This window comes from Thamnophis elegans, chromosome 1, assembly GCF_009769535.1.
Source record: "Thamnophis elegans isolate rThaEle1 chromosome 1, rThaEle1.pri, whole genome shotgun sequence".
In the NCBI taxonomy this organism is placed as follows: Eukaryota; Metazoa; Chordata; class Lepidosauria; order Squamata; family Colubridae; genus Thamnophis; species Thamnophis elegans.
In genome coordinates, this window is record NC_045541.1 from 173,063,534 (window position 1) to 173,084,042 (window position 20,509).

At 43.5% G+C, this 20,509-nt stretch overlaps 1 protein-coding gene across 3 annotated transcripts in view; it reads left to right on the forward strand.

The window, feature by feature from the left end:
• HOMER3 (homer scaffold protein 3) overlaps window positions 1–20,509 on the forward strand; it is a 51,075-nt gene that overhangs the window by 24,515 nt on the left and 6,051 nt on the right. For all 3 annotated transcript variants that reach the window (XM_032233308.1, XM_032233156.1, XM_032233232.1), the window contains 5 exons: window positions 353–484; window positions 1,905–2,012; window positions 4,732–4,853; window positions 8,543–8,699; window positions 13,385–13,492. In XM_032233308.1, coding sequence (XP_032089199.1) covers window positions 353–484; window positions 1,905–2,012; window positions 4,732–4,853; window positions 8,543–8,699; window positions 13,385–13,492 — 627 coding nt within the window. The remainder of the gene's footprint in view (window positions 1–352; window positions 485–1,904; window positions 2,013–4,731; window positions 4,854–8,542; window positions 8,700–13,384; window positions 13,493–20,509) is intronic.

Here is a 20,509-nt window from a genome sequence, read left to right on the forward strand (position 1 = left end):
TAATGAAACAATTTGATTTGATCATGCAAAATTCCTAAGTATGCTTATTCAGATTTTCCAACGGTCTTGATTTAGAGCCAATGAAGAATATTTAAAAACATTTGCACAATGTTCAGAATTGTGCAAGCACCTCCTCAACAACTAAATTGTAAGGGTGGTTTGTGAGCTGCCCAGACTGGATAACCAGCAAGCTGGTGAGGGAACCTATCTTTAATTTGTTGCTGCCTACCTGGGTGTCACTGCATCCTGCACCCATGCTTCCTGTCAAAAGCTATTCATGCAATTGCTGGTTGTGGTAATTATTCCTTTTCTAATCTAACTCTAAAAGTCTTGCTGTTTGTCTTCCTTATAGGCCATCATCAATAGCACCATCACCCCCAACATGACCTTCACAAAGACCTCACAGAAGTTTGGCCAGTGGGCAGACAGCAGGGCCAACACAGTCTATGGGCTGGGCTTTCCTTCTGAACAACATCTCTCTCAGGTGATGAATTATAGGAATTGGATGGGGAAAGGACCATTTTACTAAAGAAGTTTCTAAAAGATAGTTTGGATCCTACTAGCTTTTCCAAGAAAATCTGGGCAGAGTTTAACGGGTGATCTCATTTCTTTCATTGTTTTAAAGTGACAAAGACCAGTGTTTTAATCTCAGGAAGGATTTTACAGCTTTACAGAGTAACAAGACCAGTTATTGGCAACCAAATTAGATCAATTTTCCCCACCTTTCATGGTGTATTGGACTATGACACCATCAATCCCAACCTACAAAGCCATTGGCAGGGAAAGAATAGGAATTCTACTTCCACAGATCTGGAGGTCAATGGATTAGGAAAGATTGATATATAAGTATGACTCATCCTCCTTAACAGCCCTTCTTTTGGACAAGAGGGGAGAACACACCACCATCCCCACCCTCCGAAGCTTGCTTGATGTATGACTTAATATATTTTTGGCACTAGATGAAATTCACATTTTGAAAGTATTCTCATCATTATAAACTGATATTTTGCCTGCTGTTTTCTTTGAATTATCTTTTATTACTTATAGTACTCACTTTTAATGTATTAAAGGTTTTGCCTTGTCTTTTTTTCTTACAATCATCCTATGAGGTAGGTGAATGTAAGATAACATACATAGTATATGAGATTGTCTCATCCAATGAGCTCCATGGCTAAATAGGGGTTTCCTTAGTCTGAAACTCTTAACCAATTTGCCTTGTATAAACAACCATGTGTACCTTTAATGATTCTACAAAATTACTCGACAAATTCAGGCTGAAGAGTGAGGCATAAAACTAGGGAAATTATCTGAGTAGATCTTCAGTTATTTGAAGACCCTTCTGTGTTTTGCTTCATAGTGCAAACTGCAAGAAGGAGATTTTGAATAAACAGAAAAAAGTTCCTTCTAGTGGCAGTTGCTGATTAATGGTGGAACTGCCAGACTGTATTCAGTAGTGGTGAGTGAGTTATCTTGACTGGAAGTAAGTAAGATGCCTTAATTGCAAGGTTCCTATACCAAAAGGAGAAACAAGAGGGATGAGGTGACTATTTTTCCCCCAACTCTACAGATTCATTCTAAATGGCTGCTTCCCAGCATTTCCCATTATTGCAACAAGGGTGTTTGCTTAGGTAACAGTTAATTTGAAACTCAGTCCTGGAAAAATGCTTAGAGCTCTTACTCCTGCATCCAAATCCTTACTCCTGTCCAGAAAACATTGATTTCCTATCATTCAGAATGTGGAAATCAACAGTTCTCAGCAAAAGAGAAGAAAGAGGGCAGGGGAGGATGAGAAGTTGATAAAACGAAGGTTGTCATTTCACAGCTTATTTTGGAAGTTTCAGAGCATTTGATGACTTCTTTTTTTGTATTTTGTTTGTCTTCTGTTCTGTACACTATAAAAACAGTTTGCAGCAAAATTCCAAGAAGTAAAAGAAGCGGCTCGCTTGGCCAGAGAGAAATCACAGGATAAGACTGAACTAACCAGCCCTGCTCTCAGTTTGACTTCCCACCAAGTGAGTCTGGAGGGACTAAGTCCCCATATCCACCGGTCCTTAGTGGGATGGCTGAATTCACTGCAAATTAAGCACGATTCAGGTCAGCCTGAATCCTTTTTTTTGTAGTCAGGGCCCATGGATTTATTTAAAAAATAAAATGAAATGAAAAAGTTCTGAGGCTCACAATTTTTTTTCATTGTTATTTTTGTAAAAAAAATTGTACAGTGCGAAATAAGCATCTTGAAGCCGAACGTAGTATGATTTTGCAGGGCTCTGCTGCAAAAAAAAACACCAGGGTATCTGCATTCAGCCAGTGTTCAAAAGATACTGAGAACTGAACTGGGAACTTTTGTTGACAAGAAATTGAGATAAGGTCCTTTGATCCCAGCAATAGTAGATGTATGTATGTATGTATGCATGCATGCATGCATGCATGTATGTATGTATGTATTTAGTTTGACAAACATGTAACAGGTATAAATATAAAAATAAATATGAACACAGTAAATGGGTATGAATAAATAGGACAGGGATGGTAGGCATGCTGGTGCGCTTATGCACACACCCTTACAGACCTCTTAGGGGTGAAGTCTATGCTAGACAGTTTAAGGTTAAAGTTAATGGGGGTTTGAGGATGTAACGAGAGTCAGGTAGAGCATTCCAGGTGTTGACCACTCTGTTGCTGAAGTTGTATTTTCTGCAATAGAGTTTGTAGCAGTTTACCTTGAGTTTGTATCTATTGTTTACCCGTGTATTATTAAGGTTGAAGCTGAAGTAGTCATTGACAGGTAGGACGTTGTCGCAGACAATTTTGTGTACTACGCTTAGGTCAGACTTTAGTCGGCTTAGTTCTAGGTAAAGCTAAGAGTGCTGCAGGTGTAAGAACAAAAAATTCAAGAAACAAGGTAACAGAGTCAGGCTTTGCAAAGTAAGGCAGCTAAGGAACTATAGGTGGCTCTGAGGGCCAGTGATATAATGTTTTGTGCTGCTAGACAAGAAATGGGCTTTCTGAATTTGATTTCAACTTGAGCTTATTCTTGTTTTTATTCCAGGGGTCCCACTACTTTAAGTGGATGACAGTAGAACTAGGAAGGACTACACTCCGTTGTTTTTTTCTCTTTCACTCTGCAGATTCCATAACTTGGTTACTGTTCTAGCTTAGTTTTTGGATCCATACAATGTACTGTATCATAAACAAACAGGCTTTCACAGAATGCCAACCCACAAAACAAATGAATCAGATTTGCTCAGTATGTTGCCTGAATGCAACCGCTAGGTTTAATTGGCTTGGTTGAGTGTATCAGTAGAAAGCTTCTACAGCTGGGGCTGCCTGTGTAGGATATGATTTGAGTGATTTACACGTGTCCACAAATTATGCCTTTGATTTCCCCTGCCTCGTCACTTAGGAGAGAAGAAAGTAGACACCAGGGATTTTTGCTTGGAGGACAGTCTCCTTCACACCACCAAGGGATGGCTGTTTTCCTCTGATCTCCTGGGTAACAGAGGTAGATGGATCTGGAGGATGAGACATGTGTTCCCTAGGCTAGTCACAGATGGATTAGTAGTACATGAGGAGGAGGAGGATGTCTGAACAGTCCATTGTCCTGGAGGAGAGGAGAATAAGAAGAAACTTAACTAACCTTGGAAGAGAGCAGAGAGAGGAAGTTGATAGAAACATTGTCATGATTACATGGGATTTCTGAAACTAGAGCTTTTGGCTATATAAGTGTTATTTGACCATTTTAACAGAATAATTTTTGTACAAGCTGGAGTATCCAGCAGCAAAGAATTTTAGAGGAATAGCATTCTCTTAAAAATTAAGAGAAAGGCAAGAATGCTAATCTAGGTTTGGATGCAAGAAGGAGAGAGATGACATTCTAAGATTGAATGTTTTAGAGTCCCTGGATTGTGAACACGTTCAGAAGTTCTAATGCAGCACTGAGATTAACCATTTGGAGATTTATTGATTAAATTTGTTTGCCGACCATCTCATCATAAGGCGACTCTGAGCGGCTTACCACAGTAAAAACAAAAAAATCATAGACCCATTTATCTAATTGCCATAAAAATACAAATTACAAAATTATGACTGAAGGATGCGGAGGGGTAGTAGGATTGACGGGGGGAGGGGGATCTGGTTGTCCACCAAACAACCTCTAAGTGTGATACTTTTCCATTGGGGTCCCAAACCAGCTGGCAGAGCCAGGTCTTCAGGCTCTTGTGGAATGTCAGGAGGGTGGGAACTGATCTCCTTTGGGGTGGGGTGGGTGGGGACAAGATGTTCCAAAGGGCAGGAGCCATGGCAGAGAAGGTTCTTCTCTTGGACCCTGCCAGCCGGAAATCCCTGATGCCCTACAGCAGGGACCCCCAATCCCCAGTCCATGGACTGGCACTGGTCCACTGCACACCAGTAACCAGCCCGCACAAATGAGTGAAGCCCCATCCAAGGGATACAGGCAAAACCACGCCCCCTCCGGTCCACCGAAAAACCTCTCTCCATGGAACCAGTCCCTGGTGCCCTAAAGGTTGGGGGCGACTAGCCTACAGCATGCCTTCTCTGCCAGGAGGGATAGGGTGGGCCAATCAATCTAAGTGGGGTGAATTGAGATGCTTTTTTTGTATATGTATGTGGGTGTGGGGGGGGGGAGGATAGAATAATTTCTTAGCAAGCTGCCTTGAAGATAGGAAAGGCAACCCCTCCCTTCATGTTTGAATGTCATGTTCCTTTGCTTGACAGATTCTGGCCAGCCCCATCATTAGTTCCAATGGTCCCGGAGATGACAAGCTGTTCCGGAGCCAGAGTGCTGACATGGAGATGACAACAGAAAGAGAGCGCATTAAAAAAATGCTCTCTGAAGGGTGAGCAAACAGTTAGGGAGTGATTCACATGTTCTGCATTTCATTTTACACCGAGTGGTTTAACAAAAGCAAAATGGAATTATCAAGAAGATGCTGAGAAACTGTTTCCTGTTTTATTTTTTAAATGCCAGTGGACTTGTTACTTTTCTGGATTATCTGTTGCTTTGGATTCAATCCCCAAAATGTCACCTCTTTAACTTAAACCGGGTCAGGAAACAGATACCACAAAAAATACTGGAACTCTGCTTTATTGATATAATAGGCTATAACATAGGCTCAGTAGCTAAGACGCTGAGTTTGTTAATCAGAAGGTGGGCAGTTCGGCCGTTCGAATCCCTAGCGCCATGTAACGGCGTGAGCTCCCATTACTTGCCCCAGCTTCTGCCAACCTAGCAGTTCAAAAGCACGTAAAAATGCAAGTAGAAAAATAGGGACCATTTTGGTGGGAAGGTAATAGTGTTTCGTGTGCCTTCGGCGTTTAATCATGTCAGCAACATGACCATGGAGACGTCTTCGGACTGTGCTGGCTCTTTGGCTTTGAAACTGAGATTTGCATCTCCCCTAGAGTTGGGAACGACTAGCACATATGTGCGAGGAGAACCTTTACCTTTACCTAACATAGAGTATAGAAAACCTAGGTATATTTCTCTTTCCCTTCCTTGTACACTAAAGGGAATTGACACGGGGCAATCTAGAATTTCTTTCCTACTCTTTCCTGTCTTTTCAAGCTAAGCTTAAGTTTTGCTAATGGCCGTCACATATCGTCTTCATGGCTGTCTCCACACTTTTACAAACGGTGCTTTAGAATACACAGAGTTGAGAAAATAGCATGTATCTGCAAGTCTTAAAACAGCCACACTTTTTCCTGTAGCTCACATGGCAGCTTCAAAGGGCAGCTGTGTGATTCCAGAGACAGATCGAATAGCTTTTAAGCATTGCACACCAGAGCACTTCCTTCTCTTAAGGATACTATTTTTTCCTCTCTCTCTCTCTCTCTCATGCGCACAAAACTTCGTTCTCTACTAATGGATGAAATGCTCTTTTTTAGAGTGTCCCATTCAAGTCGTGATGAAGAGATTTCCTGCTTTGCTCCTTTAGTATTCACTCTGCTGTGCATTTTGCTCCTGCTAAATTCAGATCCCTAGGAAAATGTCTAAAATTAAATGCTAAATTGGAGTATGTACTGATTACTTGTGCCACTTATTTCCTCCCATTCATTGGCATAATTCTCTCTATTATCGGTGTACATGTGTGTATTAATAAATACCTGCAAAAAACACACTAATATGATCGCAAAGAAATAGCTTTTTTGGAGGTAGTTTTTATCAATATTGTGCATTTTGCATACATAGATAAAACTTTATACATTGCCAGAACAATACTGTCTTTCGCAGTGTTTGTGAAATGAACATTGCTAAGATAGAAAAAGCATAGCTTCTTCACAAAATTTTCAGTTTCTTACTAATTTCATGTCGTGTGGTATTGCTGCTATTATTTTTATTTTGTTACAAGCCATTCTAGGAACTTTTAATTCACAAATACAGTGAATGCAACCTCCAGAGACCTCTAACATTTATTATCAAGCTGTAATTTTTCACATGCTTGAGCAAGAACATTTTGAAATAAGCTACTGCAGCATAGATGAAACTGTGTTCAATATGAATTTCGTGTGAATTCCTTTAAGTAAAATTTAACTTTTGCTCGGACCTCCTGCACCACTTTTTCAACAGTTGCCATAATTACACCACCAACTCCAGGATCAGAGGTGATAGTTAGTCCCAATGAAATTGTGCCACCTTTGCTTATGTTGAAAAGCTGCTGTAAAAATGTCCCAAAGGAAACCAAAATTACTCTAGATCAGGGGTATCAAACTCAAGGCCCCAGGCTGGATGTAGCCTGCAAAGTGGTCAGATCCGGCCTGCAAGGCTGTCCTGGTCTACCCAATGTGAAGAGGAAACATGCCAGCAGTTTGGGGAGTAGTGTCAAGTTGGTCACGCCCACCCAGTTGGGCACACCCACCCAGTCGCCCCACTCCCGAGGTCAACCACAACCCTGATGAGGCCCTCATGAAATTGAGTTTGACACCCCTGCTCTAGATTCATTGCTTCTGCTTTGAAAATATGAATTCTATTAGAATCCCCCAGATTGAGGGACAAATTCACTTTGAATAAATTTTAACAGTTTGGAATGCGGAAGAAAGTATTGTAGCAATCAGTGAGCTGCTGAGCTGCTTCTGTGTTCTACATGTGACCTCACTGGTGGGACCTCTAGAATTGTGGTAATTCAGACATATTAGCTATAGTATCAGGGTGTTCTCATCCTGTTTCTTTTTTTGCAGTTATATTCTCCCCGTAGGCTCTGTAGTTCCACTCTTGTTATCAGAATCCTGGGAAGGAAAGTAGGGCGTTGGGTTGGGTTTATTTGTTCATCAGGTTTTTCCAAAAACTTGCCCCCCCCCCCCAAATCAGTACTTGTGATGCAATTTATTCAGAGCCCAGGTATAGATTCCCACCCTGTTTTTTTCCCTATCTCGATATGTCACAACAAGAGAATTACCTGGTTCTTTTCCTTTTTTTCCTTTTAACACACAACATAGTGTGCTTAACAAGGGAGGGCCTATGGCATGTGTTTAGAAGTACCAGCACCAATAATTTGAAAGCTGTCTATGGGGAACTTGTTTCCACGCAACTTAGCTACACTGTTAACTTTTGTTGTGTAATGGCAGCTGATGCCTTTAAATGCGAAAGGTAAATATTAATTTTAAAAAAATAGCTTCCCTCCGGGGAACAGTGTGTCTTCAGAGTTGCTCTCCTGCAGTTCCCCAGAGTTTTTTCTTGGTAGAAGGCAAGATTTTATGCTGTGTTAAATTGATAATACTGTATTTTAATAGTGTTTTTATTTGACTCCTAGACACGTAGGTGACAACCATATTGATTCAGTGAAACTTTCCTTCCCTATCAGAAATACATCTTGAAAGCAATATGAGAAACAGCAGTTAATTCAAATACAATTGCTTAATTGCTCACTGGGTATGGGTATTTTTAGAGTCTGTTTATTGCACTCCCTTTGAAGTCCTTTACTTTGAAATTCAGGATAACTATCTCCGACTATACCTGCCCTCAAAATCCTTAGAAATCCTTCCCCTACTTTGTTGTCCTTCATTTTTATTAACAATAGATTAACAGAAAGTATGCCAGCTGCTGTAAGAAAGATAGGAAGGTACATCATAAGTGAATTATTGCAATTGCACAGTGGCAGAGAGGACAACACTCCAGAGGGTTAACATCAGTGCCCAAGGGATCATTGGTTGCCCTCTCCCCTCCTTGGAAGATGCTTCATAGCTTCTGCTGCCTTAAGAAAATTCAAAACATTCTTAAGGATCCATCTCATCCTGGGCACCCTTTGTTTGAACTATTACCATCTGACAGACAGTACAGGCCAAATAGGCGGAAAAACAGCTTCTATGCCAGAGTAGTAACTGTACTGAATTCTACTGTACAGTGCAATAGTAATGCAATATCAGAGATTTTCAGTTGAATTGTACAGAATGTGAAGGATGTGTTTTATGTTTTATGTCTAATGTACACTAAAGATGGCACTTAATTTCATTGTACGAGGTGCAATGACAATAAAGGTGCACTCTAAATACTTAGAATGCTTTGTATCTTTTCTGTCCCTATGTCTCCCAGGTCTGTTTGCGAAGTCCAGTGGGAAGCCGAATTTTTCACTCTGCAAGACAATAACAACAAACTGGTGGCTGCCTTGCATGAAGCTAATGCCAATGTGGAGCAATGGAAGCAGCAGCTGGCAGCATATCAGGAGGAGACCGAAGCACTGCGCCAACGAGTGAGTGGAGGTCCAAGAGATTCACTCAAGGTTCTCCATTGGAGAAGGAAGTAGGGCATCCTCATCCCACAGGGCCTATCACTCTGGCTGGTGGAAGCACTCTCTCCCCCACCATATTCTGTTGAGGCCTATACAGGTAGTCTTTGACTTGCAACAGTTCATTTAGTGACTATTTGAAGTTACAGCAGTATCGAAAAAAGTGATTTATGACCATTTTTCAGATTTACAACCATTGCAGCATCCCCGTGATTGCATGCTCAAAATTCAGACGCTTGGCAGCTGACTCATATTTATGACGGTTGCAGTGCCCCGGGGTCATGTGATCACCTCCTGCTACCTTATCACAAATAAAATCAATGGGGAGGCTCGATTCACTTAACAACCGTGTGACTAACTTAACAACTGGCCTTTACCTTAAAATTCACATGTACAAATGAAATGTCATAACTGTCCAAACTTTATTTTCGCTTCCAAAAAGGGAAGTATTGACATTTGAAATAACTAAATAAAATAGATTAAACTGCTGAAACTATTTTGTTTCTTATACGATTTTTTTAAAAATTAGGATACTTGTAACAAATGTGCATTCTTTTTTTTTATTGGTGGTATAAAATAACCAGAAAAACGTATTTGCTGAATGATTTTTTTAACAAAAAGATTAAATGAGGCTCATATTCTTAGAATTTCAGCACTCACTCATTATTGTGTGTAAAAAACAGAATCTTCCATCTATTGTACATTTTCCATGGTGAAAATAAGCTAGGTTAAATACAGGTAGTCCTTGACTTATGACCTCAGTGGATCCCCAAATTTCTCTTGCTAAATGAGACATTTGTTCAGTGAGTTTTGCCCCATTTTATGACCATTTTTATCCCGATAGTGAATCACTGCAATTGTTAAGTTTCTAACATGGTTATTAAGTGAATCTGACTACCCCATTAAACTTTCCTTATTAGGAGGTCGCAAAAGGGGATCACATGACTCTGGGACACTGCAACTGTCATAAATATGAGTCAGTAGCAAGTGCCTGAATTTAGATCATGTGACCATGGGGATGCTGAATCAGTCATAAGTGTGAAAAGCGGTCATAAGTCACTTTTTTCAGGGCCGTTGTAACATTGAACGGTCCCTGAATGAACTGTTGTAAGTTGAGGCTACCTGTGTTGAAATGTTGGAAGGGGAGTCATTCTCTAATAAATGCAATCAGTTTAGTTTCTCTGTGCAGTATGCATGTTGCTGCCTGGATTCAGGATTGCACACCAAATTCTGATAGAGCATTGGTTTCCTGTAAGGCTTGGGGAAGAAAGGGTCCCTGCTTTGTTCCGCTTAATTGCAGCCGGCTAATGCTTGAGCAATGGCAAACTGACACTTTCCCCTACTTATTCACTAAACATTGCTGCTAAAGTCTGTGACAAGCTAGTTTTAAGAAAGGCGGCTCAGAGCCCATGGTGACCTCCTTTAACCTTCATTCACAATTTTTATCTACTGCAGCAGCTTTGCTACACTTGAGAATCTGTGTGTGACAAGTAGATTTTATCTGTAGATCAATCTGGCCTCGCTTAATGTATGCTGATTTGGCAATGAATGAAGCCATCATTTGCAATGTGTACTGTTTCCAACTTCTCCTCCTCCAAACATGCCTTCCTAAAATTTGGGATTCCAAATTATTACATGGGCATTCAGTCATTCCAAAACGAAACTGATAAGACTTCACTGTTTCCGGTTTTTTAAATGTCTGAATTCTTGAATAGAGTGCTACACATGTATCATTCATTATTTCTTTCAGATCTTCCCATTCATTTTCATTTTTCATCTTCCTTTTTGCTTTACTAACAGCAATAGCACTTAGACTTATATGCCGCTTCACAGGGCTTTACAGCCCTCTCTAAGCAGTTTACAGTGTCAGCAAATTGCCCCCAACGATGTCTTTGCCTTCAGTGAGATAAGAAAACAGTTGTTTCAAAACTTTGTTTGTAATATTTTTGTGGGCATTTTTCCTAGTATGCAAGGGTGCATTTATGCATGAATAAAATATCACCGGGATTAATTTGTAGATGTAGCCATTTTATATGTGCCCACTTTCCCCAAAGGAGGCTAGTTGCATGGACAATGTTTATGTTGTCTTGGGACAAATGTCATATGGCAAATGTTTTTCTTTTTGGGAGGAAAAGATCAGTGAAGATTTCTGTAAAGTTTGTGTTTACAAATGTGAGTGTTTGCTTGTTTTTGTGTCTTAAAGTCAGCATTGACTCCTGCAGTTGCTAAGTCCCCGCAATTTTCTTGGCAACGTTTTCAGAAATAGCTTCCCCTTCCCCTTCTCCTTCTTAGCTCTCAGAGGGAGGGAGTGTCCCAAAACTACCCAATTGGCTTTGTCACTAAGCCAGGAGTAGAAATCATGCTCTCCCGCTTTCTAGCTTGGTACTTTAAATACTACATCAAACTGGCCTTTTTGTACAAGATGAGCGTAAGAAAAAATAAAACTTAACGGATCAACAGTCTCCATAAAGGTAGTTCCACTTTCCTTGCACTTTTGGGTGCTTTCCAGCACTCAAATTATGTTCACTTTGATGCATATTCCTCCTAATAATCAGTATTCTGAAGGTGTATTGTAATTGCTAGGCCTTACCAGTGAGTTCTCTGACAGGGGTCTAAGGCAATTGGCACTGGCCACATTTTCGTGCCCACTTCTCCACAGCCCCCTCCCATCACAGCCAATTCACCACTGGTGCTTATGCTTGGTGAGCCCATCTCCAGCACTCTCCCCAGCCATGGTCAACCGGTGTTCCTGCCCTGCCTTCTTCTTCTGGGCAATTCACTGAAGGATGATTATCCCGAGGAGGGGCGGGCAGCATGGCCTAGTTGGCCTCCTGCACCACAGCAATGGGGGTGTTTTTGCCCTCCCCGGGCTCCGGAGGCTTTCCTTGAGCCTCCGGGAAGTCGAAAACGCCCTCCCCAGACTCCTGAGGCTCTCTGGAGGCCAGAAACGGGTCTGTTTCCGGCCTTCCCGAACTTCCAGTAGGCCCATTTTTTGCCCTCTCCAAGCCTCTGTGCCTGCCCTGCACCTACCTGCATTCAAAACAGGGGAGGGACTCCAGGGAGGAGAGGGGCGGGTGGGGTCACCCAGGAGTGGGATTTGGGGATTCTCTGAACTGCACAGAATCTTAGCTAAAGGTTCTCCCAAACCCCCAGAATCCCAGCCCTGGGTGGATTTCAACTCCCAGAATTCCCCAGCCAGCATGCTTTAAGTTGGGTGGCCTGCCTTCCATCTTATGAACTACTTCATTCTTTCAGTAACATGCCCATCCACCAGTAGCAGTCAGTGATTTTCTATCTACATGATAGGCATTTCCATGTTCTAAAACAAACCTTTTTTTTTTTGTCCTAAAGGCTGGAAATGCTGAGCGCATTGAATTTCAGTATGCAAAGCAGATGCCTTACCTTCAGTGAATGCCCTTTTTTTAGCGGTTACGAAATGCCGGGTTTGATATATGAAAGTAATTCTGTGAATGAATAGAGAGGTTTCTGGCTTTAAGAAAGCTGATAAAGCATATGTTTGCATTTGTGTGTATGTGTGTCATAGAGATTGGGAAGAAATAGCAATGATTGCACTTGAAAGAAATGAAAGGGTGCAGAAAAGGCAAAGCACATGTCAGGAGAATAGGCTAAATTTCAGGCAGAAATAATTGCAGATTTCCCAGTAAGCTTTCTATCTGAATTGTTGGATATATCATTCCTGCTCACCAAATTGTTTCCTCAATGTTGCAGAATATGGGAGGAATCATCTGGTCTGCTATTTTCCTTCTGTTTTCTGCTGCTGTTAGATACATAGCAGCTGAATAACTAAGGGCTATTCTCTTTGGGACTGTCCATGCTCATTACACACAGTATTGTACCAGTAGTTCTGGAAAGTCTCTTCCTTTTGATAGGTACGCTTACAGCATGTAGAGATACATGAATTATATATTATGTACATTATAGCATTTCCTGCTTTCCTCTCTTCCTCTTTTTTCTGCCTTTTGGGTGTTTGCTGATATTAATAAATAAGCATCAGGCATCATATTTTGCTAGCTGTGCCGCATGTATGCTTACTCTGGTCTGGATATAGGAATTGACTGGGACAGCTATGGGTGCAAGCTAAAGGGCCTTATCCACAGTAATTTTTCAACATGCATTATATTACATTAGAAAAGGGCTGTATGGGTTTGATTCAGGGAAAAGGACTGAGTAAGTTTGAGAAAGAATCTTATCACTTTGCTAACTTTCTTTTAAGAGCTAGGAAACTCCAGAAATGTTACAGTCCTCCTATTTAAAACAAACATTCTAATACAGTAACTCAGATATGGAAAGTGGATGGGATGTCACAGTAGAACAAAATAAGCAAATAAAAGATTGTGAAGATTGAGGCCCTTTCCTCATATCCCTTAAACAGAGCATTGGGCATAGATGAGGATATTGCCACTTAGTATCTAGGTCTTAAACAATTTCAGAATGGTTGTGGATAGAAAACAATTCCTTTTCTGCTCTTTTTGTCATAAAGATTGTTCCCAGTTCATCTCAAATCCATGTGTTTTTCAGACTCAAGTTAATGGTCATGATTATTTTGTAGCCCACCACTTTTCAACCATTCTGCTGACCCCCTGTTCTAAGTAATCACCTCCATTCTCCTTCTCTCCAATTTCCCATAGGTGGCGGAGTTGGAAGCCCAGGGGGGCCACAATTCCTCAAGCGATGTCAGGAAAGAGACCTGCCCAGCTTTAGAAGAGCTGGAACAGTTGGTGAAGGCCAAAGATGAGGTCAGTAGCTGCATCCCAGGTCTCTTAAGCTGCCAATCTAGAGCAGAGCTTATGAATTCAGAAGTCCACAATTAAAAACAAGAAGAGAGAATCTGTGGGTGGTTTTATTATATAAGTAATTCTCTGGTAAAGGAGAATAGTTGTAGCTCAGGGTTGACATGAGGGGTCCTTGGTCACTTGTTTTCTTGCAGACATTTCATTACCAGGTTACATAATATCATCCATGCTATCATCACTAGCACTGATAATGTTACCTAGTTAGGGTAATGAAACGTCTGCAAGCCCAGAGAGCATCAAGGGCCCCTCAATTCTCTGTATCTCATTCTGCAAGATTAGATTAATAATAACCCTCTATTTGCTGATTGAGAAAAATTACTTGGGCTGTGTTTGCCAGTCTGATTGTGAGGGTTAAATTCAAAAGTGCTGGTAATAACCTATAAAACTATACAAGGCATGGAGGTGGGTTATTTGTGAGTCTGCCTCTGTAGTTTAGTTTAGTTTAGTTTTGGTTTATTTATATGCCGCCCTTCTCCAGGAGGGACTCAGGGCGGCGAACAACTCAAAGGGGAAAGGGAACATAAACAACAGTACACATAATTAAAATACACGAAAATCACACAGCCATACCAGTCGAGAGGGGAGGGGAACTCATCAACCCCAGGCCTGCCGGCACAGCCAGGTTTTGACGGCTTTCCGGAAGGCCTGGAGAGAGGTGAGGGTCCGGATCTCCGCGGGGAGTTCATTCCAAAGGGCCGGAGCTGCTACAGAGAAGGCCCTCCCCCGGGTACTAGCCAGTTGGCATTGGCTGGTGGACGGAACCCGGAGGAGGCCAACCCTGTGAGATCTGACGGGTCTTTGGGAGGTAATTGGCAGCAGGTAGTCTCTCAAGTACCCAGGTCCAATACCATGAAGGGCTTTATAAGTTACGACTAGCACTACCCATCCCATCAGATCCATCGGGAAGGGCAGGCTGTGGGTTCCATTGATTAAGCAGGGGCATCTGACAGGATGCAGGAGGGAGAGACTTTTCTGCTACAGCACCCGCCCTTTAGAACAAAAGGGCAGGTCCCCAACTTTTTGGACCACAGGGACCACTAAATTCATAATATGGAATCGTGCAGACCACTAATAATGCCTAATGACTGGCTGGGTGGGCATGGCTAGATGGTCATGTGATTGGGTGGGCGTGGTGAACTTGATGTCACTTACGTCGAGGGGTGCCTCGCCAGCCTCTATTCGTCCCTCCCCTCCCAGCCACTCCTTGCCTGCCTGCCTGGGCTCCTTAGGGCCCCAAACAGGAAGCAGTTGTTGGAGCTAAGCAGCCACTATGAGAAAGAGTTGGCAAAACAGCTCGCTCAGTTCAAATTGTGTCTGACCGAGAAGGAGGCTCAGCAGAAGCACCTCACTGAGGACTACGAGCATAGGCTTTCCAAGCAGAGGGAAGACCTGCGGGAGTGCAAGGCCAGGTACTGGTGCCTGGAGGCTCAGCAGGCTGAGACGGTCAGCCAGTTCCAGGCCATGATGCAGTCCCACTGGAACGAGGCCCTCTGGCTCTTCGCCATCAGCGGTGTTTCCCTCCAGCCTTCACCCATAGCCCCTCACCAGGAGACCCCAAGTGGAAATTTCTGCCCCCCTACAATCTGCACAAAAAGACCCCGAAGGGGAGACTCTCTGCATCAACACAAGCATTCATTGCACGTATCCATCCCAGGGGCCGTAGTTTGAGGATCCCTGATTTAGTGCAATATAAAAAATGCAAATAATTTTTCTGTGGGCCACCAAAATTTTCTCACAGATCACCAGTGATCCATGGACTACCAGTTGGTGACAGGTGATTTAGAACATGATCCCCCCCCCCCCGCCTCCCAGGAGGTTAGATTGGATTCAAGCCTGCTTGCCCTTTGACATTATTTTGTCCACCAACCTGGGGATCTGGTTACAGTTTTGGAGTCTGCAAGATGGTCCCATTGATTGATCCATGACTTGCCTGCTTTTTATGCTTTTATGTTTTAATTTTGCTTTTAATTAGTTTTTTTTTTATTATTTGGATTTTAGGATTACAGCTAGTCCTCGGCTTACCACAGTTCATTTAGTGACCGTTCAAAGTTCCAACGGCACTGAAAAAAAGGGTCTTACGAACATTTTTCACAATTATGATCTTTCCAGCATCCCCGTGGTCATGTGATCAAAATTCAGGCGCTTGGCAACTGGTGCATGTTTATGACCGTTGCCGGGTCAAAGATCATGTGATCTCCTTTTGTGACCTTCTGACAAGCAGTCCGTGAGGAAGCCAGATTCACTTAATAATCAGGTTGCTAACTTATCAACTGCACTGGTTCACTTAACAGTCGTAAAATTGAGCAAAATTCACTTAACAGCTGTTTCTCTTAACAACAGAAATTTTGAGCTCAGTTGTGGTCGTAAGTCGAGGACTACCTGTATTGCATTTTTACTCTCTTCCTGCATTTTTGTCTATTGTTATTTGGTTCTTTTTAACTATGAGCCACCCAGAGACACAAATGTGAGATGGACAGCTGTACAAATAACATTAAATAAATACTGTAGCTGCAATGAACCAGCCTAGAAGAGTACAGAACCAGTTCACGTAACATGTCCATTGATCAGAGCCTTTGAATCCACAATTTTGGGTTAATTGAGTCAATTAGAGTGAAGCTACTTGCTCTTCGGTTGCAAAGGGCTCACGGAACCCGAGGCACTTCCTGGAGAAAAATGGATGGAGCCTCTGCATTACCCTAATTGTCAGTTTGATTCATGTGACTGTGCTGCCAGAACTCCTGGCAAGGAGATTTGACTGGGCTGGCAGGTGATCCGATTAAACGTGTAGCGGCAACAGAACTTCAGGGGTCACCGATACTGCCTTGCTTTTCTCTCCTTTGGTGCAGTAATTAGAATTTGCATGGATCTAATATCCAAGATGATTGTGCTGGGTGCACTGGGCCAACCTTCCTTTTCCTGGAATTGTACAGGAGAGATGATGAGTCGCCTGAAGTACGCCTGAGGTGTCGGAGAACATGTGTGAACTTCTGCTTATATTTGTTGATACAATATTCCTTTAAAAAAAAAAAAAAGAACACTCCCCCAATTTTGCCCTTGTAATTTGACAAATTTCATGACTTTAATGACTGCAAATAAAGGAGCAGAGGATGGATAATAACTGATCTATGGCTGCCCTGATTTAAATAAAGCTAAATTGAATGATTTGGTGCCCAAATTGCACCAAGAGCAGAGAATTGACACTACTATGAGGAAGATACACAATCATAGAATTTCTTCTTGAAAGGAGAAGGGGAATCCCCTGAAATGTAAACAGAAATGACAGGATCCTGTTGCCAAATGCTACACCTTATGCATCCGCAGAAACGAACTGGAGCCAGTGTGACAGAGGTGCACTTTCTCCTCACACACAGCGAGCAAAAGAAGCGGCCTAGCTAGTAATAGCATTACTGATGCATTATTGATGCACTGCTATAGCATGACTGATTCTGAAACGCGCAAATCCTCTTTCACTATTCAGAAACAGAGCTCGACAACCCTTTGCCTCCAGCTACCTCCCCTACTTAGCGTGCCTTCAATGAGCCCAGATGGAGAAGAGACAGGGACACAAACGCTCAGGGGACCCACACAAGAATAAGGAGCGCTCCATTCATGCACAGTGACTGCAGTTGCCTCTAAGGGAGGAGACACAAAGCTAAAAAAGCAGGAAGAGACGAGAATAGGATCTAACTCGCTATTTGCAAAGGAGAAGGGAAAAACAGAAATACACAGCTTTTCAAAGCTTAAATCCACATTGCCTACCTTCACAATTCACCAGCATGTAGAGTGGTGGTATTCACCCTAAATTCTTAACCCGGTTCACCATTACTCCAGACCCTACTTTTAGATCTAGCATCACTTAATCATGCTAACTGAGAACAACAATTATTTGGGGGAACATTTCTATTTAGCTGCAATCAAATTACCCTAAGCAGTTTGATTATGATTATGTTCTGTTCTGACCCCCCCCCTCCTTACGATGAGGCACGCCGACACAAGATTACTGCTAGACAATTTATTCACAGTAAATTAACACACCGACAAGACTTTGGCAGCAACCCAGACTTCCAAGATAAGAAATACATATGAGAGCTTCTCCAGCGTTAGTATATTAGTTGAATCCTGCAAACAGCCTCCTCCCAAAGTCTCTCCTTATATACTCTCTTGGGAAGGGCCTAATCACAACCACCTAGGTCCAATTATCTCCTTTGTCTCCTTAATTGCTGCCGGCATTTACCTGTCTGCCTCTGCCAGGCGTCTGGGACCAATTCCCTCTGAACCTCATCACTGTTCAAAGGCCTGACGTCTTCACCACTGCTCCAGGGCCTGACGTCATGGGCACACTCCCTTTGGCTTTCACGGCTGCTCCATGCCTCAGGCGCCTCCTGGTGACCAACCAGCCTCTCTGGTCCCTGCTCGGAGTCTGAACCCTGTCCTGGGTCCTCCACATCTTCCAGAGCCGACTCATACGGCCCCTCACTATCGGAGTCTGTTTGCAGCTCCAACAGCTCCTGCTGGGCCACAACAATGTTCCATTATATCAGTGTCAACTGCTAGTGAACAGCTGAGATTTTTTTCCCCTAGGATAACCTGCTTTCTAATTGCTCCATCAGGTTTTCTGGCAGTGTGTAGTCCACTGTTGTAATCAAGCCCATCCATCTTGCTGCTATTTTCCCCCTTTTCTCCCCACTTTCCCCAGCATTGTGGACTTTTCTATAGAGCTATGTCTTCACAAAATATCATAATATCTGATCCTTTATGCCTGGAGTGAAAACTGTGGATTGATTTGCTCTATGATCTATTTGTTACCTTTCTTGGCTATCAGTATTATTCTTAGGAGTCTTCTCCGAATCAAAGTTCAGAAGCATCAGTTCTCTTTCTATCCTGCGTCTTCAAAATCCAACTTGTCACTTCTGCAAGTGGAAATCATTGCCTGCATGATTCTGATCTTGTATGGAATTGACCTGTCCCACCCAGGACGGCAGAGGAGGCATTATTTGTATTTTGTATTTTATTGGTCTTATATGCCGCCCACTCCTGAAGGACTCCGGGCGGCTTACAATAAACAAAGGAAGGGGATAAATAGACAAATAGACAAACAACAATTTAAAATACACAACATTCATAGTTACAGTGGGGCTGGCTATTTCAACAGCCCCCCAGCCTGCCAGAGCAGCCAGATCTTAGTGGCTTTGCGGAAGGCCGGGAGAGTAGTAAGGGTCCAGATCTCCACGGGAAGCTCGTTCCAGAGGGCTGGAGCTGCAACAGAGAAGGCTCTCCCCCGGGGAGTCGCTAGCCGACATTGGCTGGCAGATGGGATCCTAGCCTTTGTCTCTAGGAGACTAGGAGGCCTAGTCTGTGCGATCTGATCGGTCTATGGGAGGTAATTGGCAGGAGGCAGTCTCTCAGGTACCCAGGTCCAATGCCATGTAGGGCTTTATAAGTAACGACTAGCACCTTGAAGCAAGTCCGGAGACTAATGGGTAGCCAGTGCAGCTCGCGGAGGATAGGTATAACGTGGGTGTACCTGGGTGCACCCACGATCGCTCGCGCGGCTGCATTCTGTACTAGTTGAAGTCTTCGAACACTCTTCAAGGGCAGTCCTATGTAGAGCACGTTACAGTAATCCAGTCTTGAGGTCACAAGGGCGTGAGTGACTGTCTGAAGGGCCTCCCGATCCAGGTAGGGTTGCAATTGGTGCACCAGGCGAACCTGGGCAAAGGTCCCCCTGGTCACAGCCGACAAATGGTGTTCTAAAGTCAGCTGGGGATCCAGGAGGACTCCCAAATTGCGAACCCTCTCTGAGGGGCGTATAATTTCACCCCCCAGCCTGAGAGATGGAATGCTTGGCCAATCTTTGGGAGGGAACATCAGTAGCCACTCAGTCTTGTCTGGATTGAGTGCCAACTTGTTTACTCCCATCCAGACCCTAACAGCCTCCAGGCACTGAAACATCACTTCTACTGCTTCGCTGAGTTGGCACGGGGTGGACAGATACAACTGCATATCGTCCGCATATTGGTGGTACTTAATCCCGTGCCGGCGTATGATCTCACCCAGCGGCTTTATGTAGATGTTAAATAGAAGGGGGACAGGACCAAACCCTGCGGCACTCCATAATTGAGGGGCCTAGGGGTTGACCTCTGCCCTCCGACCAACACCGACTGCGACCTGTCCGAGAGGTAGGAGGAGAACCACCGAAGGACAGTGCCTCCCACTCCCACCTCTCGCAACCGTCGCAGAAGGATACCATGGTCGATGGTATCGAAGGCCGCTGAGAGGTCAAGGAGCACTAGGATAGAGGGGTGACCCCTATCCCTGGCTCGCCAGAGATCATCGGTCAGCGCGACCAAAGCAGTTTCCGTGCTGTAACCAGGCCTGAAACCCGACTGAAAGGGATCCAGGTAATCGGTTTCATCCAAGGACCGTCGGAGTTGAGAGGCCACCACTTTCTCAACAACCTTCCCAACAAAGGGCAGGTTGGAGACTGGACGATAGTTGTTCAAAATGGCTGGGTCCAGAGATGGTTTCTTCAGGAGGGGTCTCACCACCGCATCCTTTAGGAGGAGCGGGAAAATTCCCTCCCGAAGAGAGGTGTTAACAATCGCCCGGATCCAGCCGCGTGTCACCTCCCTGCTGGTCGAGACCAGCCAGGAGGGGCACGGGTCCAGTATACAGGTGGAGGCACTCACCGCTCCCATGGCCTTGTCCACTTCCTCAGGAGAGACAAGTTGAAACTCAATCCATGAAATATGCTCAAGACCTTCCCCTGGTACCTCAGCTGGTACCGTGCAATTGGAGTCCAGCTCTGTCCGAATCCGAGCGACTTTATTCATTAAATACTGAACAAATTCCTCAGCTCTACCTTGTAAAGGGTCATCCGCATCCCTCCCTTTCAAGAGGGAGCGGGTTATTCTAAACAAGGTGGCTGGGCGCGATTCAGCAGATGCAATAAGGGCGGCA